The sequence below is a fragment of the Stigmatopora nigra genome, chromosome 11 (assembly GCF_051989575.1).
Source record: "Stigmatopora nigra isolate UIUO_SnigA chromosome 11, RoL_Snig_1.1, whole genome shotgun sequence".
NCBI classification, from domain to species: domain Eukaryota; kingdom Metazoa; phylum Chordata; class Actinopteri; order Syngnathiformes; family Syngnathidae; genus Stigmatopora; species Stigmatopora nigra.
The window spans coordinates 8,908,295-8,934,811 of record NC_135518.1 but is presented as its reverse complement, the minus strand read 5'-3'; the positions used below and the strand labels follow the sequence as shown (position 1 = coordinate 8,934,811).

Sequence of the window (26,517 nt, the reverse complement as noted above, 5' to 3'; positions counted from 1 at the left end):
TTGTGGGAAACTTGCTTCCTTATTTGACTGGTTGGGTTAGTGGGCATCCTCGGTTATGGCGAGGAGCGCTGTCTCGATGAGAGATGCTCATCTGTTGGAGGTTGACTGATGTGACAGCTTCCTGCCCCTCATTCAAGCGAGCCTGAGCTTTATCAATGGACCCAAACTGCTTACTAATTACACTCATTTCCCCCCGAAGCCATTATTTATTCCTTTAGTAATTGATGGGAAGCACTAGGTGGATACTAGGCCAACATTTTAGGTACAGTTGTGCAATTTATGAGGTGGTATAGCAATTGTAGGCTACTTGTCTGCTAAATTGTCCCTAGGTAAGAAAGAGTGTGAGCGTGATTGGTTGCCGCTTATGTACTGCTCGTAGTTGGCTGGGATATGCTCCAGCACCCCCACGATCCTTTTAAAGATGGTACTACCAATTGTGGATGAATGAAGTATAAAGATGTGGGCTATTTAAATGATACTACTTTAGTACAATTCATATAAGGAATGTTTATGGTGAACGGTGTATTGATTTTCAAGTAAGCAGAATTGATTCGTGTCAGTTTGACCCACGTGATCCCCAGAATTGGTCCCAAAACTTTTCATTGAATGTCAACCATCTTGACAGATTAATGTACTGTATATTTTGCGTTCAGTCAGTTTCACTCATCCTCTAAGTCTGCTTTAGTCAATTTCTACAGAAAATAACAATAACTCTGTCCTTAATTGCATTCCTATCTCCAAGGCAGAACTATGCGGGGAAAAAAATCCCCCAAAAACATTGCAAGCGTGATGGAATTATTAATTCGTGCGACATTCGTTTTGCATTACCAATCAGAACGTCACGCTTTGCAAAGCGAGTTGGAAGTAGAAGGGGCCAATTGGAGCAAAACCGATAGTGAAGTTTCAGTAAAACACTGGAGGGAAAGTTTCAAGTAATTGCGTTGTATTAGGCACACCTGAGATGGCGGCTCCCGGTGTACAATACACGCTGATGAGGTCAATGAAAACAGCCTAATGATTACATCTAGGCCAGACGTGTCACAATTTTCCCCTTGCGGCGCGACGGACATTGACACTGCTGCGTTGGCTCTTTGAACGTTAATGCGGACTTTTAAGCTGTCATTATGAAAAAAGAAACGCGCTGGCGCCGCAATATCACTCTGCCGCTTGCCACATTTGCACGAACAATAGCAAATTATGTCGGTGTGCGAACGAGAAACTCTTACAATGAATAATAGATTTAGTGATTGCGAATAATTGCCTCTAGGAGCTTATTTGCCTTGGGTTGAGCACAGCGGCTCCTTTAGAAGTAACACGAGGACATGAACCCTCACCCTCACTGATGAGGCCTATTCACAACCTGGCGATCCTAAAATTGCTCATGTTGCATGTTGATTGAGTTTTCTCCACAGTGATGCTTTTAAATCGCACTGTTACGCAGAGCAGGGAAATAAAAATATAACTGGTCGCACTATTCCTCTTAAAATGAGTGAATAAAATTTTTGCGATTGGCTGACCACCAATTCGGGGCGTCTCCCACTCATCCATAACTGCGATAAGATAGGCTCCAGCACCCCTGCGAACATAATTGAGAACTAACAGGATACGGTAATACAGCTTATATATAATAATAATAAGTTTAGGCCATTCAGCACTCACCACAGCTCATTCTGCTGTGTTATTTTGAATCTTTCTCATGAAAGGGGCTTTGTGAAATTCCAATAAGAAAATGTGAAAATATTTCCACGCATTGTCTTTCATTTGTAAAGAGCCGCCTAGGGAAATCATCAAGAAACCAAACAAAAACAACAACAACAAAAATCCAGGTAGCTACCCTAATTACATCAGGGTATCTGGTGCTCTCCTATGGAAGATATCAGTGTCCAGCATGTCTGGTTTTTGACTATAGCACAAGAAAACAAGTCAATGTAGGAAACTCCCATTCTAGTCAGGAAAAATGCCTCTAGATAGTAAAGTGACCACTCTTCATGATGCTTTTTCATAAATGATAAAAAAAAGTATATTTTCTTCAGCCAAAATGTAGGTTCAATATCCCCAGAAAGCAAAAGGCCCAAATAATTGGCAGTTAAACTTAAATTTAGTGTGACCAACCATGACATGCAAGTATTTTTTCATTCTTTTGTGTGTTCATTTACAGTGCGTTTAAAGAGCCTCGACACCAACTGCCAAGATAGAAAAAGGTGAGTAGAATCCATTATTTTCTTACTTTTGACTAACAAAATGACCTGTAAATTATAATATTCAATTTAATCATTTAGCTTTCATTTCGAGGGAGTCGCAGGTAGTGTTTGCTGCATAAATATGCACACCCTCAGACAAAAGTAAATTAAACTTGGATATGTTTTATCTGATTGGGAAAAAAACAAAACAAAACCTTACTGAACTTCAATCAATTGAGCTATCGTTTTACATATTCAAATGAGTTTCATAAAGCCCAATGGATCCATTTCTCATTTTAATTCTCTAGACTTTGCAATCAACAGAGGAACAGAAGTATTAAGTCAGGGTCAAACGTGTTGAAGGAATATTTCCATCTGTAAATTGACACCAATCTATTAGAAAGTGTCTTGTGTGATGATGACTGCAATAATGAGTGGCAGGGGAGCAGCGAGGTGGAAAAGTTCTGCAGCTTGCACGTTCACTTCGCCGAGTCACCATAGGAGTCGACACTTAGCCTAATAAGACGAGTAGCCCGGCAACACGCAATTAAACGTCCCTGTGTAAAATGAGCTCTCAGGTCATGTTTAATGGGCAGCGAGCTCATCAAGGTTGGACCGAGCAGGAGAAGAACACCTTGAAAGTATTTAAGTCGCGGTAAAAATCATCACGCCATAATGCACAAGAGCTAATATCAGAGGATTAACTTGTAAATTCAATTGTTCTACGTTTTACCCCCGAACACGCCAAAAGAAGAAGCAACCTTAACGATAGGTGTTAAAAGAAAGAAATGTATAAGAGAGTAGAGCTGAATAATAAGCAGACCTTCAAATTCCTACTGTTTCATAGTCAAATTGCCTTGCCAGGATCCTCACCCTTGACTACATCATGAGTTTCTACTATGCACAGGCAAATCGCTATATACATTATTTTTATTTCACCATTTCAATAGTTATGGATCTTTCTGCGTCATCCAAATATATTTTTGAATACTCTATGTTAAGATCTGATCATTCAATTAGTGTATAAAGACTTGATATAGATTGACTTTAAACAGGTTTACTTTGATTGCCTAGCAGAGGCGGGAATTAGGGGGGGTTTGTCGGCCCCGGGTCCCCAATCTCTACGGGGCATAGGTGAGGGGAGAGTGGAAAACAAATGTAAGATGGCGTGCAGGGCAGTAATTTAGTGTTTCACTGTTAAAATCTTTCAGTCGTTTATTTGTTTCGCCAATGTCTCTCGGTGATATTTTAAGGGAATGCAAATTCTTTGCTTCTGTTGGCCCCGTACATTGATTTCCATATCTACATGGGTGGGAAATCAATCGGAAGTTCTGAGCAACAACTCACACTGTGGCCATTTGTGTATGTAATCTGTCAAGACAATTATAAGAATAAAAGGACAGCCGCTAGTGATGAATATTAAAGCCGAGTCGGACGCAACACTCGAGCTGTCTGGGACCACAACATGAGGTGAAGTGGAATAAATGTTCCCGGTAAATGTTATTCCAAACAATATGCCTCCAAGAGCGCAGAGTGACCGTTCAGCCGAGCGTTTATCAGCTTCAAATGCTATTTCATGCATTAATACTTCACAAAGTGAACACGCTGACGACAAAAGCCCCGCGATTTATGATTACCAGTCGTCGAGGCGTCCGCTCACCTCGCTCGGGGTCCCGGGGGCCGTCACCGTGGTGTGATCAAGTCGGACGTGGGGCGAGAGAAGCTAAATCCTGACCGTGGGGATGACACTCTTTGATTTTTAACCATTACGGAGTTTTCATAGAGCCGCAGTCAATTTATTTTATTTATTCTAATGAAGAGCATTAGGAGGGCCATGGTGTGCTGCACTGCACATTGATCGCCTCGTTAATCACACTTTGCAGACACTCGCAAATCAAGTTCTAACAGCAACCACTGAATCAGAAGCAACGATGCGTGATCTCCTTCACAATTTATGATCTTTCAAATTGCATCTTTTCAACCATTAAATTGCAAGATACTATAAATTTTTATCCCTCTTCAGTACCGCTATTGATTCTGTCGTGTGAAAAATAGAGGAGTTGTAAATTCGGGCACTTAGACTCATCTTAAGCTACAAGAAAGGTTGTTAATTTAGTGATGAGAACAAATATCAAGAGTTATCAACTTCTAAAAGTCAAGCAGTGGCCTTACGGGACCGCTTTCAGCTATAGGTATGGGGTTACTTCACTAACTGGACCACTAGGGATTTTGCCTGGGTGATGAAGAGTCAGGGTACTTCTCTGTGGTATATTGATGCTTTTCAAGAGTCGAGCTACTTTTTACCCTTTCTTTATTTCTTTCCGTTGATAGAGAAATTTGTAAGAAAAGAACAGCAAGGCAGTAAAACCAATCCCAAAACCATATTGTAAATAGATTATGTCAACAATGGAACTGTGCGGAACAATTTCAATCACGTTGAAGAGTAAAAATACTTGAACCTGTGCGAATCTACAGCTTGTACCGACTGGCCCCATACTGTTTCAAGTAAAGATGTAAAATTGCTCTTAGATTGCATTGTACATTTGCCAAACCACGAGGAACCTGGTTTTTTTATGATTGAATTGTTAAGCAACCATCCAGTAGTTTATTTATTACGGGGAAAAAATAGAAAATCAATATCAAAAAACCTGCTTTTGAGTGAGGTTTAGAAACTTTTTTGTCCACTTCATCATTGGAATTTCAGTTTGAGATTATGGAAAATAATTAGTGTAAAGACTAATTTATATTGGAAAAGAGGCCTGCAAATGATAGTATTTTTCAAAGTCAGCAGGTTTTGGAAGGAAATGCTGCAATGTAGTTGTTGACTTAGATACTCCCCAGGGAAAAAGAGCCAGCAGAGGAAAGAAGATTCAAGAAAAACAAACCGTAATAAAGGGCATTAGGGTTGGAAAACATTGGATTGATCAGACAATTACAATCAATCTGGCGTGTTAAACCCAATCTGGTAGCACACACTGGTTGGCAGTCTGCCTCTTTACAGCTGGAATGTTTCCAGATGCTCTTTTACTGGTGTGCCCATCAGGGACACGTTAGCATTTTTATCATTATTTTCTCTCTTTTTCCAGATACGAAGATGAAATGTAAATTGGTGACAACAAGAAAATGGAGAACAGGGTAAGTCAATGTCTGTTAAAGTAACATTATTCGGATAAACAAAGTCTAAACAACACAACAACCATTTTTCTTACCAAATGCTCGATTTCGTTGCAAATTAAGATTCCAGTAATCTATCGCGTAGATCAAGGACTTCAATAGAAAAAAAATCTTCATTTTCTGGTTTGAACAACGGCGCCATCTGTGGTTGGACACACCGTTTTAGCAAATAATGGACAAGCGCACGAAATTGAGCTGCGAGACTCTTTCCCTCGGCAAACAAAAGGCCACGTTCTGGGCCGTGACAACTTTTGGAGAATGACAAAACCCTGCTTGACAAGCATTCAAGAGACGGTTAAGCACCGGCAGATTACACAGATCTTTATCTTTTCATAAAACAGAGTGCAGCATTTAAGTGCCACTGACTGCGAACACAATCTTAATTGTAAAGAGTGTCACAGCCATTACATGGAGATGTTGGGGACCGTAATGGTGAGAGTAATTGTGTGATGACAGTTTCACTGTGCGCTGACATTTTCTCGGGGGCTTTTTCAACCATCCAAGCCAGGTAAAGCGGGTGAGTTCTTTGAGAATGGACCGCGCCTCACGGTTAGACTCTCTTTGGTCGTAAACAGCCACGAGCCAGTGCCCTTGGCCATCTTTAGTTAGAGCTCTGTCAAAACCACCAAGTCACACTATAGCTGTGGGTCTAAGCCAGGTAATCAGATGTTAATGTGAAATGGTGGCATCACAGTGGATTGTTACATACGGAGAAAGGTGGATGTCGATGTGATTCCGGAGTGAGGAGAACAATGGCTGGAAAATCAAAACATGCTGTCAGGGGCTCAAGTCAGCAGCGGCAAATGCCCTGACTCTGGAATACATTACAGTGGTAATTGCTCTGACAAAATTACCTTGTCTATGAGCTCAGCCAGATATGCCAAATGCGGATGTCGATCGCTTCAATTTCCTGATCGTTGGGGGGATGAAATGACCGTTCTTATGATTTTTTTTCTTCTTCAGGGCTTGGTTTAAATTAACTATGAATTACACACAAAATGTTGAAATTAATTGTGCCTATTCTATTTTTTAGGTGGATAGAGGTCAAATCTCCCAAGAATGATCCACTGAATTGGTTGGCAGCTGAAAAAAAGTAAGTAAAGTTCTTTTTTTTAAGTGTTGGTTAGTTAGGGTCTCCTCCATCTTATTGATTTAAGAAATGTCAGCCAGAGTTGAGTACTGAGATTTTTATCATCTAAAATAATACTAAAAATCTAAAATAGCTGTTTGAGCAAAATGGTTTCTCCATATGCATTCTGCCTGAGGCCAAAGCCCATTTTTCCAGCATGTTAACAAACATGTAATTTCCATAAACATGTCTGATAATTGACAGCTTGATTCGGGCTGTGCCACTGAGCTGACAGGCCGCTCTTGGCTGGCTTTAATGCAAACGGAGCCCGACGCTTTAAGGCCTCACCAGGCTCTAATGAGCCTCTCAGGGCTTTGTCTGGATTAAGCCTCCGACAAGAGTGCAAGTCTCACACAAATCCCACCCGGCACTCCTTATCTTGTTAGTTGACATGATTTACTGTCATTAATGATATCGCTAAATAAGTGGAGCCAGTAACAATGAGTATTTTAATCTTATTTGCATGCTTTCTGTTAACTAATCACCGATAAGTCGTTCATCTTCACACAGTTGGAAACAAAAGGGGTGTAGTATGTATTAAGATAACTTTTCATACTTTTGAATGACTTTTCTCATGTACCCCATATTTTTAACAAAAAAATAAGGGTAGGGCTTATATGCGCACAAATTAGACTTGAGAAAGAGAAAACGCCATAACGCAAGACAATGTGGCCGATATGGTTTCAAAATAGAGAAAAGATAAACCGATAAGACGCTAAATTCAATGTATTTTGACGTGAAAAAACTCTTGTGCCTGCTCGCCCAGGGTGCCAACATCTTAACGGTAGTTAAACGTGCTCTGATTGGCCAGACGCCAAGTTGCCTTGATACATGTTCCTAGTGTTTTGCATGTCAGCAAATCCCAATAATTGTTTAGTCTGATAGAAGGTTTTTGAAATAACAGCTTTGATACCAGCGTAATTTGTATCTCATGCTATTATTGCACCCCAAGACTTGGTAAAAACTAGACTGCTATATACAGACTTCCTGATTTTACTGCTCATTGATATTTGTTAGAATATCCACTTATTCATTGAGGACACTCCCTAATTGCTAAAGTTGACCAATGTTGCAAAATTTTCAAATGACTATTCTGCGTAAAATACAGTCCGTAAAGGAGCCAACAAAGCTTACAGTCAAGATTTCACTGCGCTAACATCAGCAACGCATTCTGGTCGATTCTTGTTCATCAAAGACACCCGCGCTGAGCAGAAGAGGGGGGGGGGGGGGGGGGAATCTGTATTGAACTGAGCGTGACGCCTGTTAATACATATTAATGGTGACAGGAGTATTTGCAAGTGAATACACGGGGCAAAGGGATTAAACATAAGTCACCATACAAGGGGAGGTATATTCACTCCCATTCTGGCGTGGGACCGGCCCCTATCAGATTCATCCACGTGCACATTGGCAGCAAACACTGAGCTCTTATCTCCTCGCTGGGCCTCTCCGGAGAGTTTACAATTTCTCGCTTCGCTGGAGCCTGAGCTCAGCTTGTTACGCGCACAAAAGCTGTGAGGTGGCCTGCTCCATGGCACAAAGCTCAGCCCTCACCTCTGGACACGCGCATTTCCCCCTAAGATAACGCCAGACGTGTTGGACAGCGGCGCCACCGCGACCCTTCACGTTGGTGAGAGCAGAACTCGAGTCGTCATCCGAGTTAGAACCGGGAAATGCAGGCGCCGAAAACTTGTTACGTCGACCGACTGACTTGAGGGCAGTTGGCGTGACCCAGAGGTCACAGTCGACATCCTCTTTGCTTCTACTCTCATTGCACGAATTTCCCAAATAGTCGGATTTGAGGGTGAATGGCCAAAAATGAAACCTATGCGCCAAGATTTTTTTGCGACTAAATTATAAGGCACAACACTTTTTTTTATATCCGAGTTTGCATGTTCTCTTTGGCCTAAGTGGGTTTTCTTTGGGTACTCCGCTTTCCTTCTCCATCCCAAAATCGTGCATGGTAGGCTGGTTGAACACTAAATTGCCCCTAGCTAGGATTTTCTCCTGCAATTGACTGGCCACTGATTCAGGGTGTCCCCCTATATTTGTCTGGGATAGGCTCCAGCACCCTCCCCGACCCTTGTTGGGATGAGCATTTCGGAAATTAAGAGTTTAATTCTTGATTTTTGTTGTTGTTATATCCCTGTAGTATTAAATTAGCTTAAACACCTTTTAATGTCTTCTGGTATGACAAAACAATAATACAACCACTTAATTCTCAAATCTAAATATTGTTGATTTATCCTCGACATTGCATTTTAAAATCTGCTCTTTTTCAAATTGAGAAAATCAATGCAAATGATTAAATATTGCTGCCGGAATCATTATCTGTCTTTGATGACAGCAAATTATTGACAAGATAATAGACACTGTCAGCACGTATAGTACCGTGAACAACATTTGCACTAAATCTTTATGTAGTATGGAAAGGAAAAAAAAATACATAGGCTTTGACGACGGATTACAGCTTGTCTCACGCTCATTACAATGTCAGCGAACGTGTTGCTGAGACAGCTCCGCCATTGTTTCCACGGGACACAATGAAATTCTATTTTGGCTTTTACTTGCTGCAGTAATTATCTGCATTGTTGCTTGAGAATAAAGAAATTAAAGTACATGAATACGTGCCGGTCAATTGGATTCTGTCACTTCAAAACGGAATCGAGTACACAAGCCGGCGCTTTGCCAGCTCGTAATAACGAAAGCGTTTGCGTGGAACAATCTACCCTCTAAAACTGCTCATCAACACAAGAGAGTCTGTCACCGCGGCGACGGACTGACAAGTATGCGCATCTCCGTCTGTTATTAGCACGTCTCTGGCGACAAGCTCAATTATCTGACACTGCCCGTAATTTCCATTTCCTTTTTCCAGCACAATGTAAACTTTTCCTCTCCTTTTCTTTTTTCAAAAGACGCTCGTTCGAGATGCTGATATAAGAAGAAATATGTGGGAGGAGGAAGCGGAAAACATCTGCACGTCGGGGGGAGGCTGCCACGCTCGCTATTTGATGGCGTCTCGACTCCAGTGCTTCTGCTCGGATGAATCTGTCAAGAGGACCAAGATGGCTGAAACACTTGTAAGTCCAATAATGAGTGGCAAAATGATTATTTAAAGGGGGATTAAATGACTATTATGACATTTTTAAGTCTGGCAGATGATGTCAAAGGAGTCCTCGTGACAACGAGAGCTTGATAAGCAGCAATGGGGAAAAAGTCTCGGGCAATTTGATTGGACAACAGTAAATACGATGAATAATTTAGGCAGCAGGAATTAGAAAAAGAAGGGAAGACGGTTTGAAGGCTTCATTTCTCATGGGGTGTCTGGTTGTTCAGAGGGGTATTTTTAAATAAATATGGATGCCCCTGTCAGTTTAAATCATGTAAGTAAAAATAAAAGACCCTAATCTGATTAAACAAAAAACAAAAAGCACTGTAATTCGCAAATGTCAATTAGTTCATATAATTAGTTCTAAAAATGGCTTTTATGACAATTTTCTTGAAATAATTTTGACTTTTTTTAGTCTTATTTTTGGCTTTCTCTTTAAGTTGTCTGCCAGGTCCCACCTTCACCTGTAGGAATATCAAAATAGAATTAAACTCCAGCCAAAAGAAACATTTTTGTAAACATTCCTTCATTTTGAATACCAATTCTAAAGATAAAATGTTAAAACAAAAACACTGGCATATTCGATTTAGAGGATTTAATGAACAATTAGTTATTTTTCTATCTATTATATTCAATGGGTACTTAACTAAAGTATTCTTATCTTACTTTGTCAATTAGTTTTTGATTGATAACGTTGCTTTGCCTAAACCTAACCACAAGACACATTATATAACAGATAATAAAACAGATTTCACAAAAAAATTACTACTCCACAACGCTTAAGATAAAAAAAAATCTATTGTGGATTTTATGGTCCAATAAATCAGAGTATAGACAGAATTCCGATTTTGACCATTCTATCAGAATCATAGCGTCAGTCGAGTTCCTTTAGTGAAGCTGTTTGCCTTTCAGTCAAACCGTAGACAAGCGGCGAAAATGTTAGTCCGAAGCGAGCTATCGCCAAAAGTCTGTCTTGCTTATGGGGGCCAATATTGGAGGAAGTGGTAATGATGACAGCTCTAACATAGTACAGGTGCACTAAAGCATGGCAGGCTGTTCAATTGCCCAGAACCCATTAGCGCTCCCCCGGGTGTAATGCGCCAGGTACCTTCTGCAGAGCGTTGACCTATTGTCAACGGAGAAATCGCTCCCATTTTTACCTTCGGGCACATTGCAAAAGGTGAATTCTGCTTGCTGTGATTTCATTTCTGAGTGAAATCAAGCGAGGTGAACAATGAGAAGGTGCGTGTCTACAACAAAAGGCCTGCTTTTGTACACTTTTTGGTTTTTTTTTAATTAATATTTATTCTCACCGCACGATAAAAAGGGAATAAAATGTAATAATCTCAATATGTTTCTCTTGGTGAGTTAGTCATGCATCTGCATTACTTAGCATTACTCACAAAGAAAATGAGAAAAACAAAAATAAATTTGGGACAATCTGTTCTGGGGCATGTTTTTATTTGGTTTGTTTACATAGACGACAAATAAAGAATAAAGAAAAAAATGTAATTGTTAACCTTTCGCTTTTAATTACCACATTGGTGCCGCTTGTTTGTGGTCACGGAAAAAAAGATGCCAAACTCTATTGTTTTCATGTAGACGGTAATGCTAATGGTTTACAATAAATGATGAGAATTTATAGTATTGAGAAGACAAGGGAATGTTAATTGGGAATTTATTCATGTCTAATTTTTTTTCAACTTTCACTCTAGATCAGCAAGTATAATGAAGTTGGGACGTTGTGATAAACGTAAGTAAAAAAAGAATACAATGTTTTGCAAATGATGTTCAACCTTTTAATTGAAAACACTTGCCCACTAAAGTTAAATATATCGCTTTTTCACCATGTGCACTTTTGCTACCATTCCACGTTAGCCTGCCAAATGCATTCCTTTCCAAAAGTCTAAATGGGACTAAAATTGAGCTCACCTTTTCTAGGCCGACCGACTTGAGTCCTCTTGAAGGCTGAGATGAGCCCAGCTGCTGACAGTCCTTGTTTTTCTTCCTCCGACACGTGTCATCAGCGCCAAAATCCAGCACAGATCACAGTCTTCAATCAGTCAGGTAGGAAAATGATATGTACATTATTGTCTCCGTGCCACGCTGTCATTTTGCTTGCGCATTACCTGTGTCAAAGCTGTCACCGAGCCGTCACACAACGGCGTAGATCCCTGCCGGCTGGCGCTTGCCGCGGGGGGACTCTGCCGTAACCTCGAAAAATGTTGTCGACGCTCTTTAGTGTACGTTTTTATGCATACAAACGTCTTCAGTCAAATCTTAAATTGTCTTCCGGATAGGCCGAAACACGCTTAGGTCGTCAGCCGTAAAGACAACGAACAGAAAGCGTTGCTCGGTTCTTCCCGAGCTGAAGCGCATCTGTCAAGTTTGACCTTGATCTGAGCGCGGAAGGAGACTTATTTTGCATAGCGCAAGAAACGCCATCGACTTAGGCAATTGTCTCTTCGGTAAAAATAGACACGATGGAAATCATTACCGAGGACAGGGGTGAAAGGAAGCCGGCATTGTTGTCGATTCAATTTTCACAGTTGGGTGCGGATAACCGTAAATGCAAAACAGCGGGGCAGAAATTCCACAATGAAGATTGATCCGATTTGAATTTATAAAAAAAAAAAAAAAAAAAAAAAGTCTGGCCTATAATTCCCAGTGTTTGATTTAAAACTCAATGGCCACGTAGCTGGATGATGGGGAAATAATTTAGTAACTGCAGCAATTCAAACCTTCGCTCCAGGATAAAATACACATGTAAAATGTAATCTTCAAGCACGCTGGATGTCGAGTTTGCATAATCGCAACACCCCGCCCCCGCTTCGTCCCACGCCAGGTATCACCTTGAGAAATCCAGGCCTAAACACACGGTCACTTTTTGCTAACGTTACAGATGTGTTTTTTCTTTTGGTTCGCCAAATTGTCTGAAAGATTTAAAAAGAGAAAGAAAGGTGCTGACCTGCCGCTAAATTGTCCACATTGAGTAGAAGGAGAATACCGGGTTATTGAGTTGATCCACGCTGGGTTTTCTAGCTGGAGAAAAATGATCAGTGCTATTGTCTGCCTGGTGTAGTTGATCAAGGGCAAGAATTTGACGGCAATGCGGCCACAAAAAAAGACACCCTTCAACCCGGGGATGAAACGTAAACACCATTAAAGTCTAATTTGAAGCAGCGTGCCACTTAGGGACATGCATTCAATTGTATTTGCAAGAATTCTCTAGCTGCTAAATTTTCAGACGCCCCATCCCCACCCGCACAAAACAGATGTACACCAATGCAGCTGCGTGACACCCGACGTTCCATCGCGCTGTACTCCTTCCTCCAGAAAGGAAAATAATAGTCATTTGGCAAAATTGCTGGGCTATCATGCCACGACTAGAGGAAAATGTTTAAAAAAAACTGGAACCCAAATAGAGAAGAAGCTTGCCTTCATCCCTAAAGTGTTTCCATTCGAACAAAATATGCAGTTTTTGTCATTGTAAATGTTATCCTTTGCCTGCAACGTTCTCATTAGCTGTGGATGATAGTTAACCATTGCTAACGTGATTAACAATGTCAAATATACGGATCGTACAAAAAAAAATCATGAATATTAAGTGATAAAAGGTGACTTTGCGGGTCAAATGTGCCTACAGTTCAAGTAGTGAAAACGTAACGCTAGACGGAGATTGTCCCCGAGGTGTGTGCCTTGTAAATTTCATTCCTGCAGGGGAGCAAAGATTATTACAATATTCAGATTACAGAGCAAGGGGAAATTAATTGGACTAATTAACATACAAGTAAATGATGATACCGTTAACACATTTCATTAACTCAAACTGTCATTCTATGTTCTTGCTGCACTTGGTATTGCATTACAATGACTTGGATTCATTAAATTATGCAAATGAAATGAGAGGGAAAGTGGACGAGGCCTTCTTTTAACAGGCAATGCCGTTTTACTTGCATTTTATTTTCGGACAAAAAAAGCACATTGATTTAGACCATAAAGATTTTCATTGACTATTTTAATGATGTTCATACACATTAAAATGTAGTGGTCATTAAAAAAATCTTCATTCGCTTGTGGTTCTTTTACACAAGATTTAAAAGTAATAAATAGCAATAAAGTCGAATTCGGTGCAAGCCTTTATCTGTAAAATGTTTTCATCTTACACATTACACTGAAGAATAATGGGTGGGAGTCAAAAAACAAGTAGCTATTAAAATGGTGTTGCCTGTTAGAAATGTATTGTTCACTTTTCATTTCACTTTTAAAACATTTATATCAAGCTATTTTTCCTGCAAATGATAGATTTTCTTTGTTTAACCTTTTGATGCACATAATGGGTCAAAAAATGACAGGGCTTTCTGTATCCACAATATATTAATTTCAACAATTACGGTGTACCTCAATTAAATTGTTTTTGCCTGTAAGTGTTAAGATTAGATCTCTTTAAAATAAATTGTTTTCATCAATTATATTAATTTTACTTTTCAATAAGGCCAATCATTGAATTTAGTTTTTATTACCAGTCCATTCTCTCAACCTCTTGGTAATCCAGTTTGTATTTCACAGTAATGTCCTTCAAATTAAGTCCATCAGTAGCAAAATTTAAAAAAGGCTTCTAATGAATTAAAAATACAGTATACTCACTTTGAATATTTTTTTGTGAGGTTGATTATTCAAACTTAGACTGCATCAACCTGTAAGCCATGCTCATTTAATTTTTAGCTACTTGGAAGGCCAAATAGCAAATCTCAGCATGGCGCTATGCAGTAAAATAAACACAAATTTATAAATACTACCTACCGAATAATTAAAAGTAAAAATAGCTGCCACTTCACAAATAAAGTGAAGCATCCTTCCAGGTTGTGTTCATGGGATTCCCTGTTTACAAAATTTGACTAACAATGTCGATTTAACTTTGTCCAAATTTTTGTAACCCAAAACAGATCAGGTCAAAAGGTTAACTTGGCCAAAGCATCGCTCCCTTGGCTGCAGTGACATCTACTGGACTCTCCAAACGCATAAAAGGGCAGGAGAGGTAAAACTTAAGTGGCTTAAAAAAATGTATTTTACTTCCATTCATTCATTTTCCAACCCTCTTATCCACAGAAGGGTTGCAGAGGGTGCTGCAGCCTATCCCAACCAACTCTAGTCACCAGGCAGGGGATACCCTGGATGGAACTACAATTAAGAGTTAACCAGCCTACCAAGCATGTTCTTTGGGATGTGGAAGGAAACCAGAGTACCCGGAGAAAAAACAGGTAAGCACATGCAACCTCCACACTGCACCTGCACTAACCATTTCTGAAATATAACTTTAAATACCAAAAATGAAGGCAAAAATTCAAGTGTAACAGAAATGTTTATAATGACATAATAATAGACATGATTTTTGTACAGTTCTAAACAAGTAAAAACTGCAATTCTTAGTACACAAGGAACTGAGTGTCAATTGGCGAAGACGGTGTATATATAAAAACGTTATAATTCATAATAATTCACTCATTCCTTTAGAAGCTGGGGGCAGAAATATTTGACAGTAAAATGCAAGAAATGTTTTTTAAAAATCAAAATCTATACAAATAGAGATTCGTTGACTTGGAAGAAGACAATGAATCAATACACAAGAATAGTGCTGTTTAGAACTCCAAGTACCACCTTCAAAGTGTCATTTACACTTAAATTGGACTGATTGTGAATTGCACGGCTGAGATACACTAAGAAATATGTTGTTGCCCCCCAAAAATTGACATGGCTTTTTAAATTCTTTTTTAAAATAAGAGCAGATATAATAGTGGTGCTGTTGTTCTTCAGAGCTTTTGGTCCATCTAAAAAGATTTGTCCCAAAACTGAGATACTATAGGTTAGCTCTATTTCCTCACCCTGAGTTTTAGGTCAATTTTGCCAGTGCCATCAAAATTGGCTTGAAAAAATAAAATCTCCACAAAATGTACCCTATTCTTAGACTTTCTAGTCTTAGACACAAATTTATATTGGCATCATAAAGATCTGTTTAATGAATGAATTATCATATGATCCAATGACGAGTTGGTCCTTTTTAAGTGAAATAAGTAAAAAAAAAAAGAAATGCTGATTGTTTCCACTCAAAAAATTGCAAGATGAGAATTGATTCACTGGAAGCACTCTGTGGGAAAATTCATCACAAAGGAAGAAAAAAATATATATAATTCTTAAATACATTTGCATCAAAGTAATTGTACTTGGACAAGCTTAGTTTTGGCTCACAGAAAAAGGGCAACAAAGACTGAAAGAAGGTAAGAAAAGGTGAAAAAACAGATTAACAAAGTTGATTGCAAACACCATAGAACCACAACGATACTATATAGTACAAAATAAGGCATTTCATTGTGTAATTACTGCAATGTCTTTTTCTACTCTTACCACCATTTCATGGTATAAAGTGGATAGGACTTGATTTTGCAATGGTAAAATATATATAATTGTATTTTTCTTCTTCTTCAAAACAGGAATAAAAATGCAGGTAGGGGTATACAAGATGTCCATCACTCCATGACTTGGCTGGCAGCCAAGGTAGTGACGAGCTGCAGGGGGATCTCTGCGTTGGCCAAGATGTCCTGGGCGTTGTTGGAGCCTTGCTGGATGTTGGTTAGGATGAGGGTGGTCCCACCCGGGGCGGTAATGAGGCTGTCCGAGGACCCGGCCGACTCCATCGACTGTATCATGGCGCTGCCAGAGTTCACACCTTTTTTGTTCTGGTGAGTTTTGATGTGCTTAGCCAGGTGATCACTCCTCATGAAGCGTTTGGAACATTCGGGACACACAAACTTCTTCTCGCCTGCAAAATAAAAGACGCCCAAACTTAAATGGATGTTTGGTGGAAATTCACACATCAAATCCGTGCACTGGATGGGTGCTCGTACATTTTTACCACTTGGAATTTCAATTACTGATGAATAGTGTGCCTTGTGACTGACTGGCATCTCTTTTCCACAACACAGACATTACTTTACACACCCAGCCAATGGCACGTTAAGAGCTTTCAATTAATATAACATGCATATTTTTGGGAGGAAGAGTAAACACAAAAAAAAACATATCACCCAACCTTACTTAGATTGGCTTATGTAGATGGGTTGCCCAAACAAAATGTCAAATGTGCATTACACGGGTCAATGCTTGGTTTTGCTTAAATTACAGGTGCTATGCAAAACATCCAATATCATGTCCTGGTTGGCATTCTGGCATACTAGCCGGAAAAAAACTCTGGAGGTGAAGCAAGGTTGTGCATGGTTACTACTTGGATGGGTTAATGCCTTGGAAATTCTGGGTGCTGGAAGTGCTTATTTTTGCTCACTTAACCTTGTGAGAAACAGTTTGATACACATTATACACAAAGCCCTCACACACATACTTATATTGGCTTATGTAGAATGGTTGTCCAAACTAAATGACAAATGTGCATTACACTGGTCAATGCTTGGTTTTGCTCAAATTATAGGTGCAATGCAAAACATCCAATATATCCTGGTTGACCTTCTGACATAATACCCTGAAAAAACTCTGGAGGTTGAGCAAGGTTGTGCATGGTTACTACTTGGATGGGAAACTGCCTTGGAATACTGGGTGTTGGAAGCTCTAATGTTTGCTCACTTATTCTTGTGAGAAGCAGTTTGATCCACAATATACACAATGATCTCATGTACATTTAGAGTGGCAAATGTGGTTTGGATCAAACTCAATGTCAAATGTGCACAATTTAAGCAAGGTTGTGAATGGTTATTACGTGGATGGGAGACTGCCTTGGAATACTGGTTGCTGGGAGTTCTGATGTTTGCTCACTTAACCTTGTGACAAGCAATTTCATCAACACTATACACAAAGCACTCACTCACACTAACTTAGATTGCCTTTTGTAAATTAGTCGGCCAAACTTATTGTCAAATGTGCGTTACACAGTTCAATACTTGGTTTTGCTCAAATATGTGTAATGCAAAACATCCAATGTCATTTCCTGGTTGATCCTCTGCCATACTACCTTGAAGAAAAAAAAACTGGAGGTAAAGCAAGGTTGTGCATGGTTACTACTTGGATGGGAAACTGCCTTGGAATACTGGGTGCTGGAAGCTAAAATGTTTGCTCACTTAACCTTGTGAGAGGCAGTTTGATCCACAATGTACACAAAACCCTCACTTGCCTTTACTTTTATTTATTTGTGTGGCAAATTTCATTAAAGTTCTCAGTTTGCTCATGCTAAAACTATAGATGCCCTGAAAAACATGGAATTTAAGCAAGGTTGTGCATGGTTACTACTTGGATGGGAGACAGTCTTGGAATACTGGGTGCTGGAAACTTATGTTTGTAGTTGTAGTAGTTTGATTAACTATACACACAAACACCTCACTCACCTTTACTTAGATTGGCTTATGTATATTGGTTGGCCAAACCAAATGTCAAATATACATTACACAGGTCAATAATAGGTTTGGTCAAATTTTAAGTATAATGCTAAACATCAGATCTCATGTCTTGGTTGGTATTCTGGCATGAAAAATCTCTGGAGGTTAAGAAGAGTTATGTATATGGTTACTACTTGGATGGTAGATTGCTTTGGAATACTGGGTGCTTAGTTGCAATTATGTCTGCTCACTTAACCTCGTGAGAAGCAGTTTGATCCTCAATAAACACAAAGCCTTTCCTTTACCTAGATTGGCTTATGTAGATTGTTTAGCCAGACTCAATGTCAAATGAACACTACACAGGTTAAAGGTAGTTTTTTGCGCAAATAAAAGATGACTGCCTTGATATACTGGGTGCAGGAATCTGAAATGTTTGCACACTTACCCTTGTGAGAAGCGGTTTGGTCCACAATAACACAAAACCCTCACTCACCATTACTTACATTGGTTGGCCAAACTCACAGGTAAATGCTGGGTAATGCTAAAATTATAGGTGTTACGCCAAATTCAGAACTCATGTCCTGGATGGCCTTCTGGTATACCACCCTGAAAAAACACTTGAGGAAAAGCAGGGTTGTGCATGGTTACTTCTTGGATGGGAGACTACCATGGCATACCAGGTGCTGGAAGCTCTTGTATTTGCTCACTTAATCTTGAGAAGCAGATTGGTCCACAATAAACACTAAGTCCACACTCACCTTTACTTATAAGTATTTGTGCGTCAAGTTTCCTCTTGCTAAAACTGTAGATGCTTCTCAAAACATCTAATATGTCCTGTTTGGTAAAGTTATGTAAAGTTTTAGTTTTTTGTGAGTAAGACTATAGTGGCTCTGGTGGCCAAGTGGTTAGAGCGTTGGCTTCTGAAATATCAGGTCCTGGGTTCAAATCCTGGCTCAGTACACCTTTTGTTTATTTTTTTTTTGTGCCCAAAACCGATGTCAAATTTTTTTTTTTTTAATAGAATTATTGGGGGCTCCGCCAGCAGAGTGGTTAGAGCATCAGCCTCTGACATCCAGGGTCGTGGGTTCGCTTCCCGGTCGCTACCTGGAATCAAAAATCTTGGTTCTCTCCCGCCGAAGGCGGGAGAGGACCAAGTGTCTTGCCTCGGCCTTCGGTAGGGGAGGGGGGCCAAGGTGTTGCGGGTGGGACAAGACCGTCGGCCCACCCCCGCCGAAGGCGGGGGTGGGCCAAGGGTGTTGTGGGTGGGACAAGACCGTCGGTCCACCCCCGCCGAAGGCGGGGGTGGACCAAGGGTGTTGTGGGTGGGCCAAGACAGTTAGGTCCCCTCCCGCCGAAGGCGGGAGGGGACCAAGTGTCTTAATGTCCCCTCCCGCCGAAGGCGGGAGGGGACCCAATAACCTTTTGCTAAAAAGTGGTATAAGTGTTTTGGTATAAGTATAAGTGTTGGTCTCATCCGCCTTTGGCGGGAGGGAGCGTCTTGGTGTCACCTCCCATCTCTGGTGGGTGGGGACCAAGTGTCTTGGTGTCACCTCCCACCCCTGGTGGGAGGGAACCAAGTGTCTTAGCCCCTCCCACCAGATGGAGGCACACCAAGATTTATTTTCCAAGTCCTGACCGGGATTTGAACCCAGGACCCTGGGTTTCAGACACCCAGAGCCCAATGCTCTAACCACTCAGCCACCAGAGGACATAACAAATTCACTAAAAAAAAAAAAAATTGACATGGGTTTTGGGCTCAAAACACATGACATTTTTTTTTTTTTTTAACTGACATTTGTGTTCTCTGCTGGCTGAGTGGTTAGAGCATTAGTCTCTGAGATCCAGGGTCCTGGGTTCAAACTCCAGTCACTACCTGAAAACAAAAATCTTAGTGTCCCACCTGCTTCTGGCAGGCTTAGACCAAATGTCTTGACATAATTTTACCAACCAGGATATGATATTAGACGTTTTGAGTTAAATTCATAGTTTTAGCAAGAGTAAAATTTAATATTTTTCATGAAGTTTGACACACAAATATATATAAGTAAAGGTGAATGAGGGCTTTGCTTAACTTCCAGAGTTTTTTCAGGGTAGTATGCCAGAAGGCCAACCAGGACATGATATTGGATGTTTTGCATAGCTCCTATAATTTGAGCAAAACCAAGCATTTAACAGTGTAATGCAAATTTGACATTGAGTTTGGCCAACTTATCTACCTAAGCCTATCTAAGTAAGTGTGAGTGAGGGCTTTGTGAATATTGTGCATCAAACTGCTTCTCATGAGGTTAAATGAGCAACCATAAGAGGTTCCAGCACCCTGTATTCCAAGATAGTCTCCCACCCAAGTAGTAACCATGCACACCCCTGCATAACCTTTTGTGTTTTTGGCAGTACACCCAGCCAAATAGTAACCATGTACAACCATGCTTAATATCCAGTTTTTTTTCAGGGTAATATGTCAGGTATACCAGGATATATTGGATGTTTTGCATTGCACCTATAATTTGAGCAAAACCAAGCATTGACCTGCGTAGTGCACTTTTGACATTGTGTTACCTTTCTTAGTAAGTGTGAGTGAGGGCTTTGAGAATATTGTGCATCAAACTGCTTCTCATGAGGTTAAATGAGCAACCATAAGAGCTTCCAGCACCCAGTATTCCAAGATAGTCTCCCATCCAAGTGGTAACCATGCACACCCCTGCAAAAGTCGCAGTGTTTTTGGCAGTACACCCAGCCAAGTAGTAACCATGTACAATCATGTTTAATTTCCAGTTTTTTTCAGGGTAATATGTCGGGTATACCAGGACATATTGGATGTTTTGCATTGCACCTATAATTGGAGCAAAACCAAGCTTTGACCCGCGTAGTGCACTTTTGACATTGAGTTTGGCCAACCAATCTACATAAGTCAATCTAAGTAAGGGTGAGTGAGGGCTTTGTGGTTGGTCTTTAGGCAAAGATTTGGGCTATCACCCACACAAGTGGCATGGACACATCACCCCCAAAAACAGCTAGTGTCAAAGGGCATTTTTGTGGGGACCAGGGGTCTCAATCTCACTTTGGTGTTTGAGACCACTGCACTAACATAGGAGCTTAGACCTGGTATTCCCAGATTGTCTCCCATCCAAGTACTAGCCAAGCACAACCCTGCTCAGCTTTTGAGATCAGACAAGATTTCTAGGTAATATGCCATACGCCCAACCAGCACCTGAGTTAAAGAGCAAGTGTAGAGTTAGAAGAGCAAGTGTAGAAAGCCACATTCCAGTCATTTTCTTGAATTTTTCAGTGCCAAATCCTAAATTGTTTTGTAGTTGCTGCTTTCCTTGCAAAATTTGTGAAGAAAGCACCCTGCAGTATCTTGGGTGACTGAGTCTGATCGAGCAGACTTACACACAAAATGCCTTCTTTTTTGAAGTGAACAGCATTTTTTTTTAACCTGAAACTTGGATAAAAATGCCAAACGTTAGTCAAGCCTTTGACAATATGAGGTCATTTCAACAAAATTTGTTAAATTTATTAGCCTACGAAAATGGACTCAGACATTTTGGAACACCTCGTATTTTGAATTTCTGGTACAAGTAACTTATGTTATCCCAGAGATAAATTCATGACTGATTGATTCAGCGAGGTACCTGTATGTGTTCTTCTGTGTCTCTGCAGCTCGTCGCTGCGCGTGAACCTTTTCCCGCAGTACATCCAGGTGCAGACAAAAGGTCTCTCCCCGGAATGCCAGCGCAGGTGCGCTCGCAGGTGTGATGTCTTTCCGTACACTTTTCCACAGCCTGTGATGTGACAGATGTGCTGCTTCTTCTTGCCCACACCCGAACCCCTGAGAAACCCACAATGAGCATTCTGGAATAGATTTTAACAAAACTGCCGCGGCACTAAAGTCATGCCATGAACGGAACACACCTCCCACCAGACTCTTTACAGTTGGGACAAGTGCACGCCACTCTCCGTAGCCGCTTGCCTCCCAAGCCTATGTAATCTTCATCGTCCACCAACCTGACCTGAAGGTGCGACAGGTCGCTGGTGTTCAGCGTTGAATCGGAGCTTAGCTGCCATTCTCCCGATTCGGGCTCCTCTTTTATCCGCACATCTGTGGAATCCAGAAAAGCCAAGATTGAAGTCAGATCATGTGTGATATGACCGTATGTAAATTAACCAGTTAATAAAATTGAGGATTTTATACTACCACGACTAATCCTTTTATTTTTAATTTTTATTTTCTTTTAACTTGGTGTTTCAAATCTTGTATCAAGGCGGAGTGATACGAATGATTGATGACGTATATGTCAAAATGTATCGGTATCAGGTGGATAACTGATTTATATCCACTTCAGAATGTGTCGGATTCGAGAAGAAGAAAAAAATCTGACATGGACAGTCTTTCATTGCATTAAAACAAAATGTTAATAATTGTAATGTACCGCCAAGTGGGTCCACAGTTCCCTCCTGTTGTGTCGCTGAGTTGACGGTCACCGTTTGTAGGTTGGGGATCAGCCCAGAGTTGGCGCCGACTGAACCCGAACCCAGCGAGAGGGTTTGGACAGGAGCCAGAGTAATCTGCTGAGGGACGGTGGTGGGAAGTTGAAGGTTTTGCAGGTTCTGTACTCCTTGCACTTGAAACGTCTGCCACTGTATCTGCCCTGACGGCGTCACCGTCTGGGCTTGGATGATGAAGGTCCCAGGGTTGATCAGCTGTAGGTTTTGCACACCTTGGCCACCCGTAGCCACCGACTGGACCACCTGGCCATTGGCCGTTGGCACCTGCTGCAACTGGACAACTGGCTGGGCAGATGTCACCTGTGTGTTCTGCTCTTGAGTCTGCTGGAGGAACCCTTGTTGAAGACCGGCGGTCGAGTTGGACTGCTGCGTAGCCACGGTGGACAAGGTGGTGTCTTGGGTCAGGAGACTCGCTTGGCTTGTGGCATTTTGGAGGTGGGAGGAGGATGTCGACGCAAAGAGCTCAGGGTTGGCATCGTTTACTGGTAGCGTTTGTGAGAGAGCGTCGACTGTCTTCTGCTGATTCTCAGAGACGGTCATCGGTGGGTTTGCCATGATTAACTGGCCATCGGCGGTGACGCCCGTCGCTATCGTCTGGGCTCCGGATAGGGCTAGCGCATCCAAGTCTATGCTGTTGATAGGAACAAAAGTGATGTTCCCTGGCAAACCCACAGGCACGTTAGTAACAACCTGACCCTGGTTGCTGAATGCGGAGCCGGCGATAGAAATCCCCTGGATCGGTTGGATATTTCCAGTCTGTGATATGAGGTTCTGGTTGTTCGGAAGGATGTTCGCGCTTGATGTCACACAGAGACCCTGGCTCCCATCAGGCAAAATTTGAAGCTGCCCTGCCGCATGCTGACTCGCATTGGCCCCTTCCATGGCCGTGGTGGCAAAGCTCAACTGTCCGTCTGCAGTTTGAATTTGAGGAATTACTTGGTACTGAATATTAGGCACTGAACTGGCAGAGGCAGTGTCACTTCCCGATGACACAAATATTGGCTGATTCTGCAAACTCTGGAGAGGAACGTACTGTCCGTTTGGCGTTAATATGCCTTGGCTTTGAATCTGTATCATACCAGGGTCGTCCTTGCCGCCTGTGCTCGGGGCCAACACCTCCCATTTGTCAGACACTGCGAGTTGAGCAGACGTCTGATCTGTAGTCTAGGAGAGCGAGAGAACAAAGCATGTAAATGATTTGCAAATCGCAGGCATTTCATAGCAGTGTAAGATACTTTTTTTTGTTTTTCGAGTTTATTGTCTGGTGTAACTTCCGGTAAAGAATTCATGCAAAAAAAATAAATAAAAATGACATGCTGGTGGGAAAAAAATGTGATATCAACCTTGTTTGTTAAGAATCTTATGTCTGTCACATAAAATGATTAAGTCATAAAGCAAGTTTCAGATTCGGGAGAATTAACTGTTATTTTTTAACAATCACAAGGCTTAAAATATGACATAACCACAAACTAGTCATAAGTGCTGAATAACAATAGATCTTAAATTGTACAAATCCAGTGTGGTAGAGAAAAAAATACCAGCTGCTAATGTCATGGTTTTGCCGAAATGAAACAGCAAGCTGATAATTGCTAACTCCGCCTCGACAGATTAACTTAAAATCATTGACGGGCAGCCTTCCACTGGAGGACCTTTCAGACAGTTTAAAGGAAATTTGAGAAATGTTTCACAAAAGGCCTAGTCTACTGTAAATGCTCTAAATTGTCAAAGAGAACTGATTAAAATGATTATAGGTGTGTAAGCACCAGATCTGTTCAATCAAATCAATTCGAAAATCATTCCACACCACAAACATTGACCCTCTATTGCACTTATCCTCACTTGTGTCACAGCTATGTATGATTAAAAAATATATAAATTGCACTAGAGTACAAGTTGCATTTTTGGGAGGCCAATTGTTTTTAATTCACCAGGGAAAACAGTACATTTCCAAAATTGACATGGCAGCTAAAATGAAGAATTATCAATAGCGTGAAAGTGAATTTTTGTCAATATCAGCCCTGCAATTATTGGCCTTCAGGGCAACTAACTCGGGATGTCCTCCGTCTCTCTCCTAAAGCGACCCAAATGAGGATAAGCGAAGCAGGAAAGGAATGCACGAGTGACATGTATAAAGAACACAATAATACAGATTATGTAGAATGTGAGAAGGAAATGGGATGTCCATTTGTGATGGAGAACTGCCGTATGATTGAGGACATACGATCCATTGCTTCTATTCTACCAACTCTTCTACAGAGGTGCCGACTTACCACGCCAGCGGCAGCACCTCTGTCCACCTCTGAAGCCGGGGAGCCCACCTTAGTGCAGGTGCTTGCAAGCAGGTCGAGGGATGACGACTCAATGTCCTACCAACCGTGTGCAAGTTTCAGAGGAGGGGGAAAAATTGAGTGGCCATTAGTGAGGGCCAAACAGACACAAATTGACGCGTCACACATTTGTTCCACATCGGATCGGACACGCAGATTTTGTGTGGAGCCCCCTCAGACAATAATTCACGTGATGTTTACATCTGATGGAGATTTTCAGGCGGTCTCTTAGCCCGGAGCCGAGAAAGAAGGCGGGATTTTTGCACCGCCTCAGAGGAAGCGTTTGTCTGAGGGCTTCAAAACCCCTCCAACTTTTCACCCTGGAACCGCAAGATCCGCGCATATACTGCAACAAAAAAAACATACACGCCGCGAGAAATTATTACCTGATTGCCCGTGCCGTCTTCATGTTGCAAAAAGTTGTTCTGGCTGCTGTTGATGTCCAAAGCAGCCATTTCGACGGCTTTCAGTGGCTGTTCTGGCGCTGTGAAGGACAACAACAAACGAGTTTACCGGAGATGATCTAACATATTTCCTTAAAACAGAGGACATCGGAATTAAAGATCGCAATTGAATTCTCTTAAGAATGTCGCAGCAGAGATCAGTAGCAATCGCGATCGTATTTAAAATCTAGTTCAGATGAAAACACAGCGTTAGCGGCTAACTGAAGCTAATTTAGCAGAAGGATGCCTTTTAGCTTGCGTGGGTGAGGAATACGATGAGAAATGACATACCAGTCATGGTGTGACTTGCCGTCAAACGGATAGTTTGCACAGTTACAACCAAGCCGACATGATCGCTTGTTGCTATTGACGGCAGCCGCGTAGAAAAAGGGCGATAACTGTCAAGATTTGTTTCTATTTTGATTGACTGGCGGTCAGCAACACAAAGGGTGGGGCCTGCACCGTTGACTGGAGCGTTGGCGTCATATATAGGAAGTTCCGCCCACTTTCCACTGATCGTGTCCTTCATTGGTTGACATTTGCAAGTATAGCACTCTGATTTGCTAGGGATGATATCAATTATTCTTTGGCAGATTATTTTCCTGTTCTGTTACTTGTAGTCAATATATGTACTGTGTGTACGACTACGTAGTAGTTGTTAATATGTAGCTTTTGACATTTCGAAAAGATATGACATGCAATATTTAAATCCGCAGTGATTAAAGGAAAATCTAAAAAGTCATAATATGTTTGTTAAATGTTTAAAATCATCTGAAACAAGAGACAGAATTGGTCATGTTACTCATACAAATATTGGCGCAGTGAAACGGTTTCCCTACATTTTTGACTGAGTAAAAAAAATACTACAAATTAATGAAACAAAAGTCAGGAGCATTAGGCATGAGATGTTTTTTTTAAAGCAATTACTGTGGAAAAAATAACTTTCACATTGATTCATTTCAAGTAAATGTGTTATTTCAGAAATCTGTACCAAACCGATACGTCACATAGTATTGACATCCAAGTAGTAGTTTTCATTTGCAAAATGCTTGTTGACCTAAGGAGCATAAAATTGTCTTTTCATCAGCAACAACACGTGAAAATCTGATTCAAAATGATATAAATGCACCACATTGTTAAATGTCAATTTACATCCTAGTGAAGGAGAATACACTATCATCCGAGCAAAAAGATGCAGCTCAAAACACTTTTATATGCCATGATCCAATTTTGGGGAACATTTTGACCATCCTCTAATGAAATAATTATTC

The 26,517-nt window shown here is 41.0% G+C and overlaps 1 protein-coding gene and 1 long non-coding RNA gene across 4 annotated transcripts; one reads left to right on the top strand and one right to left on the bottom strand.

Annotated features, from left to right (window-relative positions):
- The first annotated feature begins 9,399 nt into the window (after positions 1 to 9,399).
- LOC144204705 (uncharacterized) lies at positions 9,400 to 14,849 on the top strand. The gene is made up of 5 exons (XR_013327950.1): positions 9,400 to 9,563; positions 11,308 to 11,345; positions 11,534 to 11,659; positions 14,539 to 14,630; positions 14,702 to 14,849. It is a non-coding gene; the product is annotated as an uncharacterized LOC144204705 (long non-coding RNA).
- An 86-nt stretch (positions 14,850 to 14,935) lies between these two features.
- sp3a (sp3a transcription factor) lies at positions 14,936 to 25,698 on the bottom strand. 3 transcript variants are annotated; one of them, XM_077727642.1, is made up of 7 exons: positions 25,538 to 25,698; positions 25,190 to 25,287; positions 24,747 to 24,842; positions 22,401 to 23,640; positions 21,883 to 22,069; positions 21,603 to 21,799; positions 14,936 to 16,409 (listed from the first exon to the last, which is right to left on the bottom strand). In XM_077727642.1, the coding sequence occupies exons 1-7, from the start codon at positions 25,542 to 25,544 to the stop codon at positions 16,117 to 16,119; spliced, it is 2,118 nt and encodes a 705-aa protein (XP_077583768.1). In that variant the 5' UTR covers positions 25,545 to 25,698; the 3' UTR covers positions 14,936 to 16,116. The 3 variants fall into 3 exon arrangements, with proteins under 3 accessions (XP_077583768.1, XP_077583769.1, XP_077583770.1); XM_077727643.1 differs by lacking the exon at positions 24,747 to 24,842; XM_077727644.1 differs by lacking the exons at positions 25,190 to 25,287; positions 25,538 to 25,698 and adding an exon at positions 25,005 to 25,171.
- Positions 25,699 to 26,517: the final 819 nt, after the last annotated feature.

Coding starts and splice junctions, on each gene's coding strand:
- sp3a (XM_077727642.1), bottom strand. Junction 24,843..25,189: donor AAGACGGCACGGGCAATCAG/GTAATAATTTCT, acceptor CACGGTTGGTAG/GACATTGAGTCGTCATCCCT. Junction 23,641..24,746: donor GAGGTGCTGCCGCTGGCGTG/GTAAGTCGGCAC, acceptor TCGCTCTCCTAG/ACTACAGATCAGACGTCTGC.